This window comes from Cygnus atratus, chromosome 4 (assembly GCF_013377495.2).
Source record: "Cygnus atratus isolate AKBS03 ecotype Queensland, Australia chromosome 4, CAtr_DNAZoo_HiC_assembly, whole genome shotgun sequence".
NCBI lineage: Eukaryota > Metazoa > Chordata > Aves > Anseriformes > Anatidae > Cygnus > Cygnus atratus.
Genome location: NC_066365.1, coordinates 5,556,986 through 5,579,717, shown reverse-complemented (window position 1 = coordinate 5,579,717; position 22,732 = coordinate 5,556,986). Strand labels below are relative to the sequence as shown.

The 22,732-nt window shown below is 40.0% G+C and overlaps 1 protein-coding gene across 3 annotated transcripts in view; it reads left to right on the top strand.

The window, feature by feature from the left end:
• NPNT (nephronectin) overlaps positions 1-22,009 on the top strand; it is a 50,802-nt gene extending 28,793 nt beyond the window's left edge. For all 3 annotated transcript variants that reach the window (XM_035537924.2, XM_035537933.2, XM_035537918.2), the window contains 7 exons: positions 1,190-1,324; positions 2,342-2,464; positions 4,386-4,736; positions 12,476-12,571; positions 12,954-13,052; positions 16,376-16,632; positions 19,799-22,009. In XM_035537924.2, coding sequence (XP_035393817.1) covers positions 1,190-1,324; positions 2,342-2,464; positions 4,386-4,736; positions 12,476-12,571; positions 12,954-13,052; positions 16,376-16,632; positions 19,799-19,894 — 1,157 coding nt within the window. In that variant the 3' untranslated portion in view covers positions 19,895-22,009. The remainder of the gene's footprint in view (positions 1-1,189; positions 1,325-2,341; positions 2,465-4,385; positions 4,737-12,475; positions 12,572-12,953; positions 13,053-16,375; positions 16,633-19,798) is intronic.
• The last annotated feature ends 723 nt before the right edge of the window (positions 22,010-22,732 follow it).

Below are 22,732 nucleotides of genomic sequence, written 5' to 3'. Positions count from 1 at the left end.
GCTCGGTTTCCAAGGGCTACAGAGTGAGTGGCTGTGTGTGGCTTTTGTGTATCAGCCTGATCTCCTGCTGAGAGCTCTGCAGACAGTGAGAGTAGACCTGGGTGAGTGCTGGCTGCTCCTCGGGCCTCAGCCTGGCTGGCATACTTGGCATGAAGAACAGCAGCTTCAGGGAGCTGAGAGGCATCAGACGTTGGCTGAGCGTCGCACGGCTTCCCAGTCCTCTGTCCTTGCCTGGATGTTGCTTCATCTCCCTGGCAGGGCAAATGGAGCCACGTACCTCAGCACCTCTGAGACCTGAAGGTCACTTTATGTAGCCAACATCCCCATGACAGAGGGGTCAGCTATGGTGCAGGTACTGCAGGGTAAGGACTTGCAAAGGTACTGGCAAAGCATTCGGCCTGTGGTGACTATGTGTAGGTGACCCAGAAATACTGCATCCCTGGCATTAGCCTGCCCTCTTTGCTTAGAGCAAGTCCTGAACAGATGAAGATTTCTGGTAGGCTCAGTGTGCAGGTCATGGACTAGGGATGCCTGAGATTTTTATAAAAGCAAATTACTTTCTACTGCATGGTAATGTATTTCGAGTGGGTACACATGACCTGTGCTACAGGAGCAATGTTTCAGACATGTTTCAGAAAAAGAATAACTGGGGTATTTTTTATTATTCCTCACCTGTAAATCCAGATTTTTATCTTTATAACTTTGCAGGGCTTAGTGGGAGAAAAGAAATTTATACAGGTAGCATGAAATAGCTTTTCTTCAGACAAATGCCAGCACAGTTCTAAGGATGAGTGCTTTGAAACCTTGAAGAAGGCATTCTGTGGGGAGTTAGAGAACATCTCCTTTCCAAGGGGAAGGTCACCAGGATGCAAGACTACAGAGCAAGTGCTGAGACTTCGGTAGTGATGCCCATGGTGCCTCTCTTGTCATTCACAGCATTTGTAAAGGCTTCTGGCATGGGAAGCATAAAAATGTGGGCATGTGACCAGGAGCTGAGCTGAGGTGACACAGCCAGAAGTGCTCAGGTGTTACTGCTGGCTGACCAGCCTGCAGCCAGAATGACCTTTTCAGAAGTACTTTGGCTATTCTTCTTCATTTATTTTTTGTTACGTGAAACCAGTTTAATATAGATACTATAGATTGTATTTTAACTGTTATGAAAAATAATGCAGTTCCTTTGTTTCCACAGATATTGATGAATGTGCTACTGGAAGAGTCATCTGCCCACGATTTAGGCACTGTGTCAATACTTTTGGAAGCTACATTTGCAGGTGTCATAAAGGCTTTGATCTAATGTACATCGGAGGCAAATACCAATGCCATGGTAATAACGTATTTCTTATGTGCATGTAACAGAGACACATATTCTAAACTGAAATTAATGGTTTAAAGAGGAATGTTTGCTTATTACGGCAGAAGTGTTGAAGCAGGTTGTTTCAGGTTGCTCTGCATCTGTATTTTAGGAAAGAATGGGTCATAGAAATAGATTGAATGCGAAACTGAAAGCATGTATTTGGCCCCAATTCTTGTAACTGGTTCTCTCGTGAAATCTGGTGGGAGAGCAGACCTTGTGTTCCACTAATTCCTTTCCAAAACCTTTGTGTCCACAGGCTTCACAGGGCACAGGCAGTTGTAGGTTTGGAGCACTGCGTCAGCTTACGCTATGTCTGAGCTCTAACACAGGTGGGCTCTACTGCTTGCCCCAAGATCCAAGATAGAAAATGTGGCAAGGGTACACCCCAACTCTTTCCAATCCAGGCTGCACAACCTTCCTTCCCTGAAGACAGGTGTTGAAAAGGCAGGGGTTGGGAAATAACCTGTATTTGTCTGGACATGAGACTAGAAGGCAGCTGGTGTATGCCCTTCAACAGAGATGTTCCCAGATCCCACTGTCTTAGTTTCCCATGGCCTCAATGGTTGTGATCCTTTCACTGAAAAAAGGATCATGTGGAGATAATGAGGTATTGGTTTATGTTTAAGTATGCTTTTTTGAGAGAAATCTGTGCAGAGCACTAGAATTTGGAGATTTTGCTTATACTACTAGCAACATGGAAATGTCGTATAAGCAGTTTCTACCTAGATCTATAATAAAGAAGAAATATTTTATGAAAAAAAAAAAAACATATTAATACCTGGGTGATTGAGAATGTGCGTATTCCTAAACTCACCACATTAATTTGCAGCTGGTTTTCTTTTTCTACTGTCAATTCAGTTTTATTGAATTTTCTGAAATTTGTATTTTTCCTAATTATCATACTACTGTTCATGTTTTTGCAGGGTTAAGCAGAAAGTCAGATTTCTTTAATGCAAATGATTTTTTTTTTGTAACTTTCTGTTGCAGATATAGATGAATGTTCCCTTGGCCAGCATCAGTGTGGTAGTTTTTCACGGTGTTACAATACACCAGGATCGTACAAATGCAAATGTAAAGAAGGGTACAGAGACAACGGAACAAACTGCATACGTATGTAACGCTGCTTTAAAAAAAACAATTCTAAAAGCACATGTGTCCATGAATCCTGTGTTGTAAATTTTGAGATATAACACTATCAGGCTCAGTTTCTTGCAACTATTTTTAATACTTTAAGAAAGGCCAGGGAATGTAGTCTGAGTTTTCTGAGTCTTTGCATGCTTTGATAAAAATACCTCTCTCTGAGACATTTTCATAATTAGAAAGAAATTCACCTCACCCTATTCACAGCTTCATTCTAGAGATTGCTTCAGAATGAGGACAAGTGAGTAAGCAGGGTAGGTCTGGTCAAACAGTGCATATTACTCATACGCTGCTATTATGTTCGTTCTGCACGTGCCTGTTTCAGCAGCTTACCACATCCACTCCCCGCTGCTCCCCAGATCTGAGCACAGCCAAGAGAGAGGATTTCTTTAGAAGAGTGCCCTGCAAGAGAATTCCCATCCTCATGTCCCTGTTGGGAGCAGCAGTCATCCCCTTTGGTACTGAACAGGCTGCTGGAGCTCTCCCCAGTCCTCCCTCAGGACTATGCAGCTCTATGATAGATCTGCAGAACCTTTTTGAGGACTCTGTGTTTGTATGTGGGTTCTGGTCATTGGTGACTCACCCATCTCTTTAGAGAGCAGTACCACTGCAAACTGCGACGGTTTTAGCCATCATGGTTTTGTGGTCTTGCTAAGGTGATCTTTCACAACCTGAATGGTTACAATTATATGTGGACACGCTTAGTCCTAAGGTGCATTTGATATTTTAATACACCATAATGTAAAATCTGCAGGCTATTCAAAACAATAGTAGTAAGCAGGTGGCCAAAGAGAGAACTTTTTTACCTGATATCGTCAAACAGTTCATTGTTTAACAAAGAGTTGTTCTTCATTTTAACTCTGTTATACTTGAAACACTTGTACACATAATATGTGACTTGAATTCTTACTGGGGCTTTTAAGAACTCCAGTGAGATATAAAGGTTTATTAACAAAGAGTAAATTATAAATAACAAAACAGATTTTATTGCATTTTGTGTCTATAGAAACTCCCTTTGTGAAACAAAATTAAAATCTGTTGTCCTTTCTTTATGAAATATTAGGGAGGTGGTATTAATAGCAGGCAATGCCACTGTGTTGTAGGTGGTGCTCAGTTCACCTCTTCTTTTTTGTGGAGGCTGAAAAAAAAACATGTACTCACTTTCCCGGTGTTCAGCAAAGAGAAGGATTTAAATGAAAGCTAGTTGGTTTAGGTTCAATGTCTGTAATGTGATTAATGCTTGTTGACAAGGAGAAATGTTGTGAGGAAGTGGAGAGGCCTGAAAGATACTTTCTTAAGCCAAAGGTATGTGCCTGTTCATGACCAAAATGGTGGTAACATTGGAGCGTTACTAAGTTTGCCCTGCTCCTGAGTAAAAACTTGTCCAGTTTTACAGCGTGGCTTAAGATCTACCCTTCCTGTCCATGCTTTTTTACTTCCAGCTCTTTTGGGTATGTTTTGCCAATTCTGAAAGTGTTGATGCTTGGGAGGAGGTGGGGATGGAAGTCACTGTGTGCCTTCAGTCATTCTAAATCATCTCTAAAATACTGTAATGAGAAGTACAGAAAATTTGTTAGTGTTGATGCTAAAGTATGTGTCTAATTAGTAGAAACATTCAGAAGAAGAGAAATTATTTCAGCAAAGACTCTTCATGTCAATGAACTATATTCTGAAGTTTCTGGAGCGAGAGACTCAGATGTGCATTTTGGTCCCTTTTTGGTTCTCTCTGCAGTTATTCCTAATATTATGATTGAGCCACCTGGTCCGTATCATATATTCAAGGGCAACAGCATGCTTCCTAAGGGAGGCCCTGGTGTAGCCAATAGGATTCCTGATGTTGGAGGCAAAAGCCAACCCCTCAGACCACCATTTGTATCTGCTATCATTACAGAAAGGCCAGTGACCAGACCAACAACTCGACCAACAGCCGGGCCAACAACTCAACCAACAGCTGGGCCAACAACTCGACCCACGCCAAGGCCAACAACTCGACCCACGCCAAAGCCAACCACGAGGTACGTGCTTGTGACGACAAGGCCGGTAACAAAACCAGTGACGAGGCCTCCACCTCCAACACCACCTCAGCCTACAATGTTAAGACCCACGCTACCACCACAAAGAACTCCTGTGATAACAACCCAATATCCTTCACATATTCCCATTGAAACAACATCTTCCCAAGGAGTTACAGATGACAACAGAATCCAGATAGATCCTCAGAAACCCCGAGGAGATGTGTTCAGTAAGTAAATTTACGTACCCTTTCATTTATTGGAACTGTAGATGTGGGAAAGTGAAAGCATTCACTGTACTATTCTGTTGGTTTTTTTTTTTTGGAACATTTTATCAATGAGAAAAAAGACATGGAATTGAAACTGGTCATATGGTAAAGCTGCACAAATAATTGTTTCTATGACATAACAAAAATGTGGGAAGAAATTCTCGATGAATTCAACCAAAAATTTCAGTTTTCCTTCCTGAATTATTTGTGAGTATACTGTCCTATGTAAGTGCTTAACCTATTTACATTTTCAGACGAAAGTTTTGGAGGGAGAAAGGAAAGCCATTTTATTGAAAAATAATTGAAATGCAACATAACTTATACTCAGAAGATTCAAAAATCAGGGATTTGAGAGTCACTCTCAGAAAGCATATTTCCTTTGCTTTAAGAATGGTAATTGCAAAACGGGACCATGTCTGATTTCCTAAAGGCTCTGTTATGTTGCTTGTATTATATGAATCCAAATAGTCTTGGATGCTTATGACTAAGCAACTGTAGAATTGCATGAAAATATCATGGAGGCTAATTTTATGGACTGCATCTCTGAAAGTGGATACGTAAAAGGTGAGGATACTAAAGATTCCCCTAGCATGAGGACATGCTCTGAAAGACACAGCACTGTTTCTATGCCAGCTTTAGTGCGTGCCTCAGATGACTCTACTGGCACATGTAGAGTTGCATACAGCTGCCAAGAAACATTCAACACCCAATTTTATCTTTAGTTCTGCTGCAAATTTTACAGATGGGGAGGGTGTGTTGGATCAGCCCTTTTCCTTCAGCTTGACGTACAATGAAGCTGCAGGAGTGATGGAGGAGGAAGAGGAAGTTTGCTGTCTCAGAGAAGGTGTACAAGCAATGTGGGAGTTTTTTTCTGGTTGCTTTGGCATCTATGAAGTAACTTGTTGGGCTGTGTTCCCTTAGACCATGACATAGTGAAATAATTTCTTCCCTATAAAAAATGTTTTGTTTTCTCTGTTGGTATTTTGTCTGCTGTAGACAATTTGATAAATTCAAAGTAGAGACAAAAACCGACTTAGAGTTTGGGAAGATAAATCCTGTTCTGGCTTTTTCCAGATTGTTTTTAAACAATTCAAATAATATATTCAGTTAAATAATATTTTAATATAAAATTTTTAAAAAACAGTAAAGGCTCCTGAACATTAATATAATGGGAAGCAATAGTTAAAAATACTGGGTTCTGTGGAAATTAGTCTAGGCTATAGCGCTGCGCTTCCCAGGCTGTCTTGTGCTGCGAGTATTCTCTGGAATTCCCAAGCTGGGGGATAACTTTCAGCTATTTACGTGAGGTAAAAACAATCACTTGCATAAAGCGTATTTTTAATTAGTGTTTGCTCTAATCTCTCCAAAGGCTAGATTTAGAAGCTAGTGCTTTCCATATGAATGTTTGGGATATAGGAGTTTGGAAAGTAGGCAAGTAAAAATGTTCAAGTTTGTTTCCTAACTATAAGCTTACGTTATTTTCCATATAACAGACATAGGAGAAGGAAAAGTTAATCTTTGAAAAGTATTTATTAGTTTTTTATATAGGTTAGCTGCTACCCTTTGAGGTCCATGGTGTCCATACATAGCTTCAAAGGCTTCAGTGCACAGTAAGCAGGATTCCCATAGGCATCAAGCACAGCAATTGTTACTGGCTTCAGCAGGCAATATAGGGACAGATCAAGTCAGTGTCTTTAAGCCCATGTTATTTCTTGCTCTATCCCTTGCTAAAGAAATCCTTGATGCACGTAGGTGCGTGACGTAACTGAGTGGCTGAAATACTCTAGATGTGCTGTAGGGTGTAGGAATTTGCGTGGCACTAGTAGCATGATCCTTAACGAAGCTGGTACCTTTCTTTTCCCCAATTATGCTACTTTGCAGCAGTCATCTAGGTGGGAGACACTGATGTCCCCTCCCACCTTCTCTCTGTCCAAAGAGATTTAATCAGTGAGTGCACAAAAGCATTTGTCTAGGACTGGAAACCTATAGCCGAGTGCAAGACAGTTCTAGTGCTGCCTCATAAAGGAAAGCGTTTCTTGCAGGGTAAGGTGTCGCCTCCCAAGTCCTGTTACTGTAGGATTTTGAGAGGAAGGGGAGAAGTTAATGTGGCTGTGCTGCTGGCCAGCCCTGTGGGAGAGCAGCACTCAGCTGCAAGGCTGCAGCATAGGGATCATCCTGATTTGAACTGCTCTGCGTGAGGCACCACAAGCTCAGGACAGCAATGCTCCCACATCACACAAGCCAGGGCCTCTCAAAAAGTATTCTTCTTGGCCAAACACAACATGAATGGCTGGAATGTTACCGCAGTACAGAATTTTAAACTGAACTAATTAGTAACGTTTAGCTAACCTCTGATGTGCTTCTTATCTGCCATGTGAATGTGCCAGATGCTCCCCACCTCCAAAAATGTTTGTGCATATCTTTTTCTTTTCACTAGCCTTTGTATTTCCTCAGGGAAAGGGGCTTTTACAACTACATCCTTCACCATCTTTAAACTTTACTAACCTCATCTGTATCAGACATCTTTGCAATGTTCTTGGATTGTGGATTTGAGCTAATTTAATTTGGCTTGTACTGAGGCTCCTGAGGTTCATTTCCCCCACATCTTCTACTTCTGCAGTTGAGGCAGCAAAGAAACCAGTTCTCGAAAAGGAGTTTGTGCTCTGGTCCATGTGCCAGCCTGAAAAGAGAAGAGAGAGCCTCGCTCTTGCCTTCTTTATTTCCCAGGGGTGAATGCAGGCAGCTGTTCAATCATTTTGTAACACTTGTTGGCTTGGACAATGGAGGAGGAAATTCATGCTAGATCCACTCAGAGCATGAGGTAGGACTTAACCTTGGTTTCAATGGCCGCTTTGTCGCAAAAGGTAGTGTTTTATCATGAGGAGGGGCAAAACCCAGCACGAAGAGCGGTGTAGCCAACAACCACTGTTGATTCAGAGCTTCCAGCCCTTAGCATATGACCTCCATCTTTAAAGTTGTGTTTTTAAACGAGGTTACCTTGTGATAGATGAACTTCTATTTTTCTTTTTAGTCAGGCTCTGAAGCCTTAGCCAGACTTTGACAAAGTAGCATGACAGTAACCACTACTTTGGTTAGCCATCTGACTATGTAATACTACTTTTAGGCAGTCCATGACAAAAGGGGTGGTTGGTGTGCTGTACACTGGTAGATGGCCTCGTGCACTGGACCAAATCCTGCAAACACTCTGGGGGTCTAGTTCAGGAGAGGAAATGTGCCTGGGCAAGCGTACTTGCTTTCCGCAAGCATCTTTCAAATCTTAATTTTTCATTACTTAACATTTTCCAGAGCTTGCTCTTGGTGACTCGCTCTCAGTTTTCTCCCTTTGTTGTTATTTGACCTGTCATCTCATGCCGGGCAAACCTCTCCTAAGTTTTCACTTCTGAACACTCTTGAATGTGCTGCTCAGCTTGAAATCAGCTGGGGACCAGGGAGATTGGTCTGTTCAGTGGTAACAAAGAGCACAAAGCACTCTGCTGATAATGTTATTTAAATACCTTTGCAGTTTTTGACAGGTACTGGGTTGTCACATTTCCTTAGATGCTTTCCCCTTTTCTAAAAGTGCCTGTAATGAGTGTGCTGAGCTGCTTTTTCAGAGAACAAAAAATGAGTATTTTTTAAAATGGAATTCCTACACTTGGCCTTTGAACCACTCTGTGAGATGCAGACAGTGGAATCTGGCACCAAGGATAATCTGCTGATATGGATATGGGGGGAATGGCAATGAGGGAGGAATGCAGCGATGGCTTAATATTTAACTATTTCAGGGCTCATACAAACTGTAGGGAAATACAGAGGAATCTCTTCTGTTTACTAAGATGGCTAAAGTCTAAGAAAGAGAACATAGTTCTCAGTAAGGCCAGGAATTTCTGCTACCATTGGGATCTGGGTGACAAGTGTTAAAAGCATAAGCTTAAAGACAAAGCATAACACTGGGTATCAGCAGAGCAAGAACAAAACCCCTTATCTGCATTAAAAGATAGTTCAGTAATTTTCCTTCTTAGCTCCTTAGTGGAGCTGTAGAGATTGGAATTGGGAGTCTTTTCTCATAACAGCTATTAAAAAGATCTAAAGATAGGAGTAAAACGATTCTTTTTGCTGCCCCTTTCAATGGCTGAGAAGTCCTTAGTGCAGTAAATGCAGTTACATGATCCTCGAAACCGTTGAAATAAGGGAAGTGCTAAAAGCAAGAATGTGGGTTTTGTTATTCCCTGCTATCACTGGAGCAGCATCATTTTGCAATAGCAGCTAATTTGTCCTCACTGTTCTGGCACCTGTTAAAATGTATTCATTTTCATATTTAAGCATTTAAGACAGGCCCTTTGTTCCTGTTTGTACTCTGGAGCAAAATGCTAAGATTTAGGAGTCTCACAAATCATACCCTCCATCCATCTTCCACCTAGCTACATCCCCAGATCTGATGTGCGAGCTGCTGTAAGCTAGTTATTTTAGCTGTGTTTCCCGCAAACTGAGTTGTCACTGCACCTCTCCTCATAGAAAAGCAGGTTACTTTTCACAGGATCTTATGGAAACATATATAAAAAGATGTTTGACTTAGGCCAGAGTTAATGAGCCTTCTCACTGCCTGAGCAATGCAGGACTGGACTTCAGAGCAGTCACACTTGAGCACTGTCTCTCACCATTATGCAAATGATATTTAGAGGTGGGACAGCCCACCAAAGCCATTCCTCAGGTAATTCTCACTGCAAAGCTGGAATCTGCAGAGCTTTAGGCAACACAGCCAGGACACTGGGGGTATCTGAATAAAAAGGGTGAAGTGCATCTCTCTGCTGCCCCTTCTTTTTAGCCCAGCATGAATCTAAGTCTTCCCTGGGGGAAAAGAGGCTGTACTCTGTACTAAATGACTGAGGAGCCTGGCTGACCTTTGGGCTACCCTTTCTCTTAGCTGCTCTCTGCTAGTTCTGCATGAGAGCTCCTCACTTGTGGGGATTTTTAGAAGTGGAATTTAACAACTCTTAATTGTAGCAACTACTCAGTCAAAAAAAAAAAAAATCTTTTTGCTCGTTTGCTTTGACCAGAAGTGGGAAGCTCGGTCATGCTCATTGTGTGGAATGGGATTGTGTAAGAGCACAACGTTTGTTGTAAGGCAGAGCACTGTACTACTGACAGTCATAAAAATTATTAGTAATGTGGAGCTGCACTCCATGGTTTGTTTTGGTTTTGTAACACCAAAACAGTGATTATTCTATAATTATAAACAGCCTGGCATGCACACACCATCTCTTACACTCCCAAACTCAGCAATTAACAAGTAATGAAAAAAAAAAAGTCCTACTGTTTCCCCAGGGATTAAAAAGCTGAAAAGAAGTCAGTCTTAAGCAGTTATTAAATGTTCCCCCCCACATACGTGCATCCATGAAGAACTCACGCTAATTAACTTTGAGAATATGGTGGTGTTGATGTATTGGCTCGCTCACAGCAAACAGCATTCTCCAAGAAAAAGAAGCCAAGTTTATATTTAACAAGCTTTATCAAACCATTGGAGTAAAGTGAAAAGCACACTGATATGCTATATAAAGTACACAGAAAGGGCTTGGAAAGCTTGCAGAAAATAACTGTGCCAAATACTTTCTCCCAGGATCACCACTCAGCATACAAGTTGTCGTAGCAAAAAGAAGTGTACACATGGATCGTATTTGGAGTCCTGCATCTCCTGTGGTAACTCGTTTCATACCGAGTGCACGTTCCTCTCATGGGGGCTGAGCACTGAAAGGACTATTTTAAAGCCCTGCAACCTGTTTTTCTAGAAACCCATGACAACAGTGTTTGGAGAGGACATTAGAGAAAAGTTTTGAAAAAATATCCTTCGTAGAGCTTTAATTATTGGTCAGTGATACCAACTTTAATTTGGAGAATGCCTGTATGTGCGCACAGGTGTAACTTGGATGTGTATAGAGTAACAGTGCGTTAGAAATGGTATTTTACTGAACTAGAGGAGAGGTGGGCTGGGGTTGCTGGCAGCTGCATGGGACCTGGGGCTGAGGATGGGCCTCTTGCGTGGTGACTGCCGTGTGCCTAGGGATGAGCGGGGTGCAGCATGACTGTAACGTGAAGTGGATCCTCACTGTGGGGGCTTATTGAAATAGCCAAAACATTAGTACAAGCTATGTAAAAATTAACAGGCCTGTACTCCCCAAACCAACCTGAAGCCCTTGAGGCTGTTTGTGTGTTAATATCCTAGACTGCCAATAGACGTATTCCAAAATCTACAAATGTTTCAAAAAAAAAAGTAGGAATAATTCCAAAAATAACTGCAATATTGAGGAATTAATAAGCTTCATACAGACTTCAAGCTTTTTCATTTTGCTATACAAAATTTGTAGCATGTAATACTACTTTAAAAATACATTTGCATTTGGTAAACCTGTTATCAGGCTGCTTATTTTTTCCCAGCTGTGAAAAGCAGGAAGCTACCTCATTCTTATTTTTCATTTTGCTCTGTCTTCTGGATTTAGAGGGGTTGTTGCAAGATCCTATTTATGTATTGTCCTAGTGCAAAAGAAGTTCCTTCTTATCTCTGATTTCCTGAAAACAACATGGTTGTTTATTTTATTATAAATCATCTCAATTCTTGTTCTCACTTGCCTAAAAAGCATATGCAGACATTTAGATACTTCTTTGAGCGCTGAGTATGGAAAATGTGTCAAGTTTTTAAGAGATAAGGCTCTCACAAATACTGTAGGTGTCAGAGGTGTCTGCAACATCTCAGGACGCGCCTGAAACCCACTGCTACTGTTATTAATTACGCAGGAGACCTGCCTCTCAGAAAGGAACTTTCCCAGACAGCTCTAGCCAGCGCAATCTCTTTATCTCTAGTTTGAGCTGTCTCTCAGGTTTGACACCTGAGTGTTATTTCTGGAGACATACACAGCCTGGCACTCTTCAGAAGTAAGTGGAAGTCTTTGTAGCCCCCTGAATTCTGCAGCCATGGCTCTCACGAAGACTTCTTAAATTTCAGGCTGTTGTGGCTGCAGCTCAGTGTCTAATAACCTGTAAACGACCGAGAGCATTCCTTCCCCTTGCAGCTGAGAACAACTGAAGGACAGACTTTTATCGGAAAGTAAAAAATTGAATTACACTTGAATAGAATACTCCTCCTTTTCAACTTGAGTCAAATCCTGATAATTGTTCAGGGAACTCTAATCCTTTGCAGGGACATGGTAATACCCTCAGCTGTGTTTCTGAGTTTGGCTGCATAGGGTATCTCATGTGGGGCTTCTTCCAAGTACCAGTGCTTTGTGTTGAAATTCTCCTATAAAACAGCTGTGGAAGGTGAGTGCCTTCGAAAATTTGAGAAAGGGCTTTAATGTGGCTTCATTTTATTGAGAAACCACTAGCTTAAAAAGTGCATTTGGAGTTTTCCTCCAAACGTGTGCTTCAAGGTTAAAGATTTTTTTTTTCTTGGTTGAAAAAGCAGCTTTTGTTAGAAGAGCCTTTAACAGATTTGCAGTCACCTTTTATGGAGTTCAGATAAATGTTACAACGTAAATCACCTAGGCATAAAGTTTATGAATCTTCATGTTAACTATAATTAAGTATATTGAATTTTCCAAGAAAAGCACAATGCCCAGAGCTGCTCTGCTGTTTTTTATTAAAGATAAGGAAGTAGGTCACTAACTAGCTTTATCTCATTCATTTCTGAAAAACTACTTTTCTCACAGTTCCACGCCAGCCTGGAGTGAGCAATAATCTGTTTGAAATACTTGAAATTGAAAGAGGGATTACCGCTGATGAATTCGAAGCCAACGATGACCCAGGTAAATGACATCTCCTGTTTGGGGTCTGGGGTTTAGGATTTATTTTTTTTTTTGTGCATTAATACATTTTACAGGACTCCTGCACCTTATGCTCCTTGTTTAGGCTATGCTTCGTACAAAGAAAACAAAAAACACCTAAGTGAACCTTTATAGTTTCTTTTCCTAACAGACTAAGCACAAAAATAGCATGAATTGTTAGTAATAATAGGAGCAGCCCTTTTATTGTTTTAGTAATTTTACGTATTCTTTTTCTAGTGCTCTTTCTGCTGCATTTTATTTCCATGTTTATGTGCCAGTGTCAGCCACAAGGGCAATTGCTATAGTTCCTCAGCCAATGGAATTAAAACCACTTTCTTTTGCCTTCCTGCTCTGTTCTGCCTAGGTGTGCTGGTACACAGCTGTAATTTTGATAGCGGCCTGTGTGGATGGATCAAGGACAAAGATGATGATTTGCACTGGGAACCCATTAGAGATGCATCAGGTAAGACACACGTGTACGAGCATATCCTGTAGCTGAAGAGCTACCCAGGCTTGAGGTTGGTGACAGTTCTCTCATTTGCACAGATTCTGTATCCCTTTAGTTATAGGATATGTTTCACAAGCACACCTCTTCTGTGTACAAAATCAAAATGAAAAAAAAAAACATTGAAAGATGATTTGTGTTGGAATTTTAGCTGCTATCTTTACAAATGTATCTAAAAGAGTAATAAGTGTATTTAGTAAAAGATGTCTCAAAAGAATCAGAAAGAACAAAAATGTGGAGTAGAGAACAACTTTTATTTATGGAGAAACAAAGCTTATTTTTCAAATCACCACACAGACATAATTACTTCCGTATTAGTAGTAAAATTAAAGAAAGTGCTGGGACTAGTCTTTGTTCTGCTGCCAAATATAATGTTCTTGGTTTAGTTCAGTCTCTCAGCTTCATTTTATTAAATTCAACGCTAAATTAGAGAAACCAGTGTATAGGAAAATTGTTAAGTAGCTGGAAGGAAGGAAGACTAGGCTGGTAATGGGCAGCAATTTCTGAGTATGTCTAAGTGTATGCTTGGGGTGGACAAAAGTGACCTCGAAATGACTGTTAGAGGGGAGCGTGCGCTAGCCACCTGCAGGACAGGGGAGTGGCACCGTTAGGTGAGAGCCTTTCAGTCGCACACCTCCGGGTGTGGTCCAGGCAGAAGGGCCGCTCCACCAAGTTATCGGTGAGCTGGGTGAGGCCCCTGTAGGTGTTACCCTGTGGCACTGAGGGGGTGCGTGTCCACGCACCCTGCCCCTTGCAGTGCCCGCATTGCAGCCCCGGGGATCAGACACACCACACGTCTCTGGCTTCTTGTAAGGTAAGGAAGGGATTACTTCATCCCCTGAAGAGCAGCCTTTGAAGTGCACAATGCTCGCATTATGTGAGCGGATGGCTGGCTTCAGAAGGAAATGCTCTCAGATGCTGTAGGTTAAGCTGAGGGAGGATGAGGGCACCGAGGTCCATTTTCCCTACATCCCACCTTGTCATAGAAGTCTGTGCTTACATTGCCATGATGGGACAGTCGTTTGCCACCAGGGCAGGTGTGCCCAGCAGCTTTTTTCAGGCTGTTTGGATGGCTAAGTAGAAGTGCCTCCTGCCCACAGGCATGCTCTTGTTTTCTGTAGCTTGTTATGACACTTCAAGAGTCTCATGGATGACTCAAAGGGCAGAGCTTCCTCCTCCTGCAGAACAGAAAATGGAGCCATGTCCTGCATGCAGGCTGGCATGTTTAAAAAGACCGCGCATAACTCCCACACTGTTTTAAACAATGGAGTCAAAACCACTGTATTTCTGAGAAAGTACGTTACTAAAGCATATCAATTATCTGTATTCAAAAATTGTTGTTAATATGTACTAAGTTCCAGAGCCATGATTTTTAACCGGCTTTTTCTTAGACCTTTTTTCCCCTGGTGTTGCTTTCCAGTCAGGGACACTCAGCTTTTTGTTTCCTGTGCCTGTTCTATTGCTGTTGACACAACCTGTTAAAACTAGTCCCTTGAAGTCACCCACCCCACTCCCTCCTGTCTGGAATACCTTGTTTCAGAGATTTATTTTCACAGCTTGCGCAGGAGTGTTTGCTTTCACCTTTCAAAGTTTGGCATTTATTGGTTTATCAGAATCTGTATTTTGAAAGGTGCCACGCTGAAGCCTTATAAGCTTATCTCGCATGCAGAAAATGCTGCTTTGAGGGGACCTTTTCCTGTAGGGGCATGCCTACAGCTATGTTGGCTTTGTGCTTACTAAATCTGTTTCCTATTGATTGGGTTCAGTCACTGTAACTATCTGAAACACATGCAGGTAATGAGTCAGGTCAGTACTTTCAGAGTGAAATAATTGTATCTACAACAGGTGCAGCTATTTGAATTCTCTTATTTTAGCAGTTAGTGACTTTGATGCAAAAACAATTCATTAATAAAAAAAGAAAGCTTTAACAGATACTTGGACAAATGGATCCCACTTCACGCCCAAATGCAGACGTGAGGCCTTAGCAGAAAAATACTTGGCTTAGTTAAATCTCACTGAGGCCAAAGGAACTTTAAAACCTGTGTAGAAGTAGTGAATTGGAGACATCGTTTGCTTTAAAGTGATTGACAAGTCCTGGTAGTAGCATGGCAACAATTTAACTGTTAAGATTATATTCTTATTAATATGCAGTATTTAGAAAAAAAATATCAAAACCTACAGCATTGGTTTCAATTACGAGGGCTGCCTGGACCCTTTACCTTAACTTAGATCCTTTGATACTCTGCTCTCATATATTAAAAATAGATTCTTAGGTTAAGAGTAAAATAAGATTTCTTTCTTTCTTTCCTTTTTCTCTTTTAAGAGTACCTCCCCCCTTCTTTGGTCAGTTTAAATTTGGAAAGTTATCATCCACCTTGAAAATGTTTTAATGAAAAGTTCAAAGATAAAAGACAGGTGTGAGTTTTCTGCAGGATTTGAAGTTCCATTTATTGTAGTTCTAAGTACCTACATGAAAAGGTGTATGGGATTTATGGATGTATAAATTTTTTTTTCTTTTTTTCTAAAAAAACATTTAATGGCCATTGCTATATCCATGAGATCCTCTACTTCTTCATGTACTAGGTGTTTTTATGAAGGTACTTTTACTTCAAACATGATCAGAGATAATAATGGAGTTTTGAATTAAGTGCTTGTGTTCAGTAGCAGCTTACTACTGTTAGAGAAGACTTTAGCTGTTTGGAAATCATAACTAACTGTTTCTAACTTTCTGTATCTCAGATAGATTAAGAGTTTAAATTATGGTTAAATGAAAAGGCTGGTCTTATTTGCAAATGGATACACTTAGAGACTTAACCTGTTAACGCAGTTTCCAAGAAAAAAGCAATGTACAGAGCTGTAACTCGATTACAGCGTAACATTTATGCTGGCCTTCTACTAGCAAACATATACAGCTTACAAGATACATAAATTTACACGGTAGCTTTGATGTCACTGGGGTTTAAAATCAGTCACCAAGGGGATGTCTGAAATGAAGAAACAGATGAACTTCATTTTCAACAGCTGTAGTATTTGCTGTGTAAAAAAGAGATTAGATAAGAAAGCCCTAACCTGGCACACTGTAAATAGAAGCCCAGCACTGTAAATCTTACCTTACAGGGGGAGATGTGTCAGTTCTGGTTCTCAGTCCAGCACCAATATGCTTTATTTACGACTCACTGGACCTTATGGTCTTTTTTTATTTCTTTGATAATGCTTATGCATTTGGTCCTGAAATTTTAAACAGCAGAATTTTACCAAAGTAACTGCTTTCTCTTTTGCAGGGGGACAGTACCTCACCATCTCTGAAGCCGAAGGCAAAGAGGGAAAAGCAGCGCATCTTATCCTGCTGCTGGGCCACGTGGCTCAGGCTGGGGACTTATGCCTGTCGTTTCGGCACAAGGTGCCCGGCCTGCATTCTGGTGCCCTCCAAGTCTTTGTGAGGAGAAACGGTGCTCACGGCCCAGCTGTCTGGGGAAGAAACGGTGGCCATGGCTGGAGGCAGACACACATAACTTTGCGAGGACTGGGCACCAAGAGTGTGAGTACAATTGCATTTACTGCCTTTTTTTTTCTTTGCATGAGACTCTGAAGACACTTAGGTGGTGTAGCACTCGATCATTTGCCTTCCGGGTCCAATTTCTGCCTGTTTTTCACTTCTACATTTATCCTTGCCAATGGAATCACATTTCTAATTAGTTCTGTGTAGAACAAACCACAACACCCATAGTAATAGACAGATGGAAAACTACCAAATAGCTTGTACTGAGCTACCTCGTACAGCCTTTTTATCAGGGACTCACTTATCATGTAGGAAAGAGCAACCTAAAGGACAAGAGCATACTGTACTTGTTTTGAAAAAAAAAGCAAGTACAAATTTTCCAAATAGCCTGTATCAAGATTGGTCGTGAAATATGCTTTAAAAAAAACACAGTGTCATGCAATAGGAAGGATCGTCCCCTGTGGATTAAGAAGTGGTTAAACAGATATTGATTATATCTGTTTATATTATATACTATAGTATATAATATATACTATATATACACACTATATACTATAATAGTATATATACTATATAGTATATTTATATATAATTTATAATTTAGTGTATGAATTATACACTATATATACTATATTTATAATATAATACAGTATATATATACTATAGTATAGTATATTTATACTATATAGTATATATACTATTATATATAATAGTGTATATATAGTATATATTATATACTACAGTATATAATATGAACAGATACTATATACTATATATATACACACTATATAGTATATATACTATAATAGTATATGTACTATAATAGTATATGTACTATATAGTATATACTATAATAGTACACTATTATAGTATACTAGTGTATATATACAATGCTATATACACACACTATATACTATACAGTATATATATACTATAATAGTACACTATTATAGCATACTAGTGTATATATACACTATATACTACACTATACTAATATAATATAAATTATATCTATATAATATATAGTGTATATATATTATATAATAGTATATATAGTATATAGTGTATATATTTAGTATATATAGTATCTGTTTATATTATATACTACAGCACGTAATATATAGTATACATATGTACTATATAGTATACAGTATATAGTATATGCTATATATACTATAATAGTATATATTATATATTATTATATATATAATATCCCATATATATTAATATATGGGATATTGAGAACAGTCATTTCTGACACTGCAGGGAGTTTACCTGTGTTATTGCACATGTTTTTACGTTCTTCAGCACACTTGCAGCTGATCTGGATGAGGAGGTAACTGATGATCTAGGTATGCCAGTAACACAAAATTGTTTAACATAATCAGAAGCAGCTGTATGAAGTACCATGGAGAATCTTTTAATACCTGAAAATCTTAGAAGCATTGGGTGATTAAAATGATGCATCAAATGCTCGGCATTTTTCTCCAGTCTCTGCTTTCAGCAGAGCAATAATAAAAAAGATGCCTGGTGTTCTGTTAGCTGTAAATGAATGTCAGACTGAGAATGTGGACATTTATAGCAGGTGAACAATATATTTATCCCATTCTTACAATTTTTTGCTAAGTTTAACACTGATCCTCAGAGGTAGGGTGCTATGTTAAACATGGTCTCTATAAGAACACTTTTAAAGTAAGTATGTATTACTAATGTATTTACTGGCAGACAAGTAAATGAGTTTTAGGGACCCCCCCCAAAGCTTTTAAACAAGAATAACAGCTCCCCTTTGCACTGTCCTCTGCCTCAGCAGTAGCTGTCAGCGTGGTTCGCAAACCGTAACTGATCGCTGCCTCACAGGACCTGGCAGAATCGTCAAGTTTGGGAACTTTTCCAGCCAGGCTGGGTAGCCTGGGTTGCTGACCTAAAGCATTTGTGACATTTATTCCAAGGATCAGGGAATGAGAAAAAACGCTAGATAAGCAGGGAAGGCCCTAGCCACAGAAAAGTCTGTAGGAAAAATGGACACTTAATTTTCTAGCTAATTAAAAAGCAAAAGCAATTAAATACTAGTGGTTTTGGGGGGGGCTTCTGAAAACCTGAGAATATGAGTAGAGACTGGAATCCTTTATCAGACTTTCTAATGACTTTGCTTTGTGTAAACTATTTCTACAGCACATCCAAAATCACTTATTTCTAAACAAGAATTTCAGCATATTCAACATAGCTTCTCTGACTTCCCCTGTTACTATGCTTTATTTAAAATAAAAGTCTGCTTTCAGCAAGCATCCAAACTATTTTTTAACTACACAGGTGAATTTCTGATCTGTAAGTCTGTATTAACTCTTTCCAGCTCAGTGATAACAACAGACAGTTACAAAGTTTTGCTGTAGGCTTTGAATAGTTTTTAAAACCTGGTCAAAAATACCATATTAAAGCCATTCAGGCTTCTGCTTGTAAGGCAGTAATACTGGTGAGCGATACTGATTTATGGCAAGTCAGCTGGCCGTTCTGTAAATCATCCCTGCCCTGATTTATGCTACTGGTCTTCTACTCGAGCTTTATGTTTGATGAGTTTCTTCTATGCAGGCTAAATCTGGACTGCTAATGGTCTCCGTAAATCCATGCCCAAACTTCCACTGCCATTTTGCAAGCAGTCAGTGCTTCTCTAGATTACCACAGCTCTGCAGGAGCCAGAATTTGTTAAATAAAAGTTGGGGGTTTCCAGTTCCAACTATGTTTGGCATTTGGACCAAGTCAGCTGTGAGGTGTTTTAGGGATGGAAAGCTCCTCCATTAGACAGGATTTTGTTAGACTAGGCAGGATGTTGTGTGTTTGCTGTGAGGGACAATGAGAACAGTGCAGCAATGAGCTATAGAAAGCACAACAGATTCTCCTATGTGGAAGTTCTTACCTCAGATCTGGCAACTGGAGCAGGGCTTTAATCACCACCTTGATTTGTATCATAACTCCATCCTGAACTGCTGGCTCTTCACAAAGATCCTGCTGAAGTGAAGAAAGAAGGAGAGGATCAGAAAAAGAAAAAAAATCCATAATTCTGAGCAGAATTATATAGGCATTTTTGAGTCAGTTAAGACTGGCTGCGCTTTCTTATGCTTTTGCTTTTGTACCATTACCCAGTTACTCACACAAGCAAAGATTCTTTCATTTCATTCTTGCACTCCAATTGTTCTTTTTCTTTTCCTAGGTTATTTTCAGAGGGGAGAAGGGGAAAGGAAGAACTGGGGACATTGGACTCGATGATGTGATCTTGAGGCGAGGACGCTGCTCTCAAGAACATTAGCAAAGACGGGGGACTAGCACAGTCATCTCCTCTAGCCCTTCTTGTACTATTCCTATTGAGTTTTGAAACAGAGCTGCAAGAAAAAGAAGAACCAGCTGGAGAGTGACAACTTCTTAGTGGTCTGCTAAGTGCAATCTCACTGAAACTTCCCTTAAAAACACGAAGAGCACCTCCCGGGATTCAGGAGCTCCAAACCCAATTGCTGGTTGCTTCTATTAAGCCTTACCCCTAAATCATATTTTGTATGTAATAACTTTATCCTCTCTTAAGCCTAATGAGCGCTCACACAAAGAGCACTTGTGAAAACGGGAGAAATAATTACAAATGGCGTGAAAAGAAATCTCCGGCTCAGAAAGTTAACAGATACTCATTATTTTCCCATAGTGCTACTCTTCTATTAATTAGAGTTGACAGACAGTGGGATTGAGCTAGCTGCAGAGCCAGCTCAGCCTGGCTGAAGCCTGGACCTGACCTTTGGCGTGCTGCCATTGACCTTCGAGGAGGGGTTGTTTCATATTAAATAGCATTTACGTGGGTGTTGCATCTGTATTAAAAAGCAGTTACATAGAGTAGGCACTGCATCCTGTAATATTGCTACTGCTGTGTTTTGTGTATATGTGTATGGTTATGAACATATTTATGTTTTGAATACTTACAGACTCTAGTTGCAAGGTAATTGGCAGCTGTGCTTTCCTATTACACGAGACAGGAGTTCAGCACATGGTGTGATCCTACTGGGCCTGCCAACAGATATGTTACCAAAGTCAGTTAATGGTGCTCATTGAGAAATGCTGGTACAGTTCTTTGTGTTGTAATACGGTGAAGGCAAAAGACCAAATCCTTACCTGACGTAAACTGGCATCTGATCATGCTGTCCAGGTTTGCTTTTAGCTCAGGAGCAAGCCCTAACGGGCTCTCAGTCCTGCAAGAAACTCCTGGTTGAGCTGAAGATTGCGCAGCCGGGAGAAGGTAACTTGCACCTTGTGTGACTGAGCCCTCTGCAGTGCTGAGGGCCCTTCCCTTCCCAAACCTGGCACAAGCCCATGCCTAAACAAAAAAAGGGCAGCTGCCTTATGGCCGTGCAAACAATTCAGACCGTGAAATGCCTTGAGCCACCCTTGTCAAATGTCCATATTCCATCCAACTGTTCTGTATATAATAAGCATTTTACTGTTTAGAACTAGACCAAATAATAGCTCTAGCTGGCACTAAATGTTTATCAGAACTTTGGACTAATTTTTTACTTACATATCATGCATGTGGTCTGCAGTTTCCCAGGGAATTGTTCGATTTCGTTTGTGATTTTTGGATAAGGAACATCATCATCATTGCTGTTAACAAGTCTAAATTTGACAAAGTAATAGTAACATTTCAGAAAATGACAAAAGACAGAGAAAGTGTTGTTAGTGGCACAGTCTTAAAGCTTCAAAAATGTATACATAGAAGAAATAGGTATTGGATCTTTTAAATACTTGCATAAAATGTAAAACAAATGTCAGCTTCATATCATCAGGATATCACATCAAGAAGAGGTTCTTCACCGAGAGGGGTGGTTGCACACTGGAACAGGCTCCCCAGTGAAGTAGTCACTGCACCAAGCCTGTCTGAATTTAAGAAGAGATTGGACTGTGCACTTAGTCACATGGTCTGAACTTTTGGGCAGACCTGTGCGGTGCCAGGAGTTGGACCTGATGATCCTTATGGGTCCCTTCCAACTCGGGATATTCTATGATTCTATGATTCTATATCATTCTATAAAAAATACCATTAAAAAGAAATAAATTAAACCTTGCAGACAGTCCACAGAGATGAGAGGCCATGTTCTGAGTGCCTGGTTCTGACAAAATACCTTTCTGAGGATACTTTTTCAATTTGTCCCCTAGCACTGTATGTATAAGAGAAGTTTATTTCACCAAACAGATACTGCAAAAGTGTGTCAGCAAAAATCTTGAAATGGAAAAACAATGCATTTGTAAAAAGTCTTTAAACTATTTTGCTTCAGATATGATCATGATCTTTTTTCTCTTATGTTACTTTGCAATATGTCAGAAATATTTGTGAATAGTTGAAATGCCTTGTCTTTATTTTAAAGTAATCAGTAAAGAAGGCTGTTACTACTAATTGGAATATCTTGTTTTCATTTCTGGATCAAAAGTCTCGTTTTTAGTGCAATGAAATGAACCAAAAGATGTCAATTCAACAACAATGAGGTAGCTAATTATTTAACTATTATCAAATTTAAAATTAAAAGTGCATTTCACTATAATATGGTAAGAGCTGTATATATATATTATTCAAAAGGAAGTATATATATATTATTTGAAACGAAGCGTGACAATTTTCAAAATAGCTTTTAGAACATTTTTTCATGGGTAAATCAAGAGTTTGAGATATAAAATGTCCTTTCTAGAAGAAAAACCAGCAATCACAGCACACTACTGAGCCTGCTCAAATTGTATTCTGTGACATCTACCATAATTAACGCATTTTGATCTGCTTCATATGCAGTGGAAGAAGAAAGGTCTTGTATTACCACAGCTCTCTTAGAGTGAGACTCCCTGGTTAAAACAAAAACCTTCTAAGTGAGACAAAGCGGTTTTTGCCCCTTTACAAACAGGCCTTAGAACCCAGAATCTCACTGAATACAGATGGTGAGCAGAAATAAGTACTCAGATGACAACAGGAGGATTTGGTGGACTGCACTTCATCTGCACAGACAGGTGACAAACACCGTAAAGCCCTGTAACCACTGACAGTGGGCACTGGGATGGCCTTTGGGAGTCTGGCTCTGCACTAGCTGCCACGGCTGTCGGTCACTCACCTCTGGAGCTGGTCATG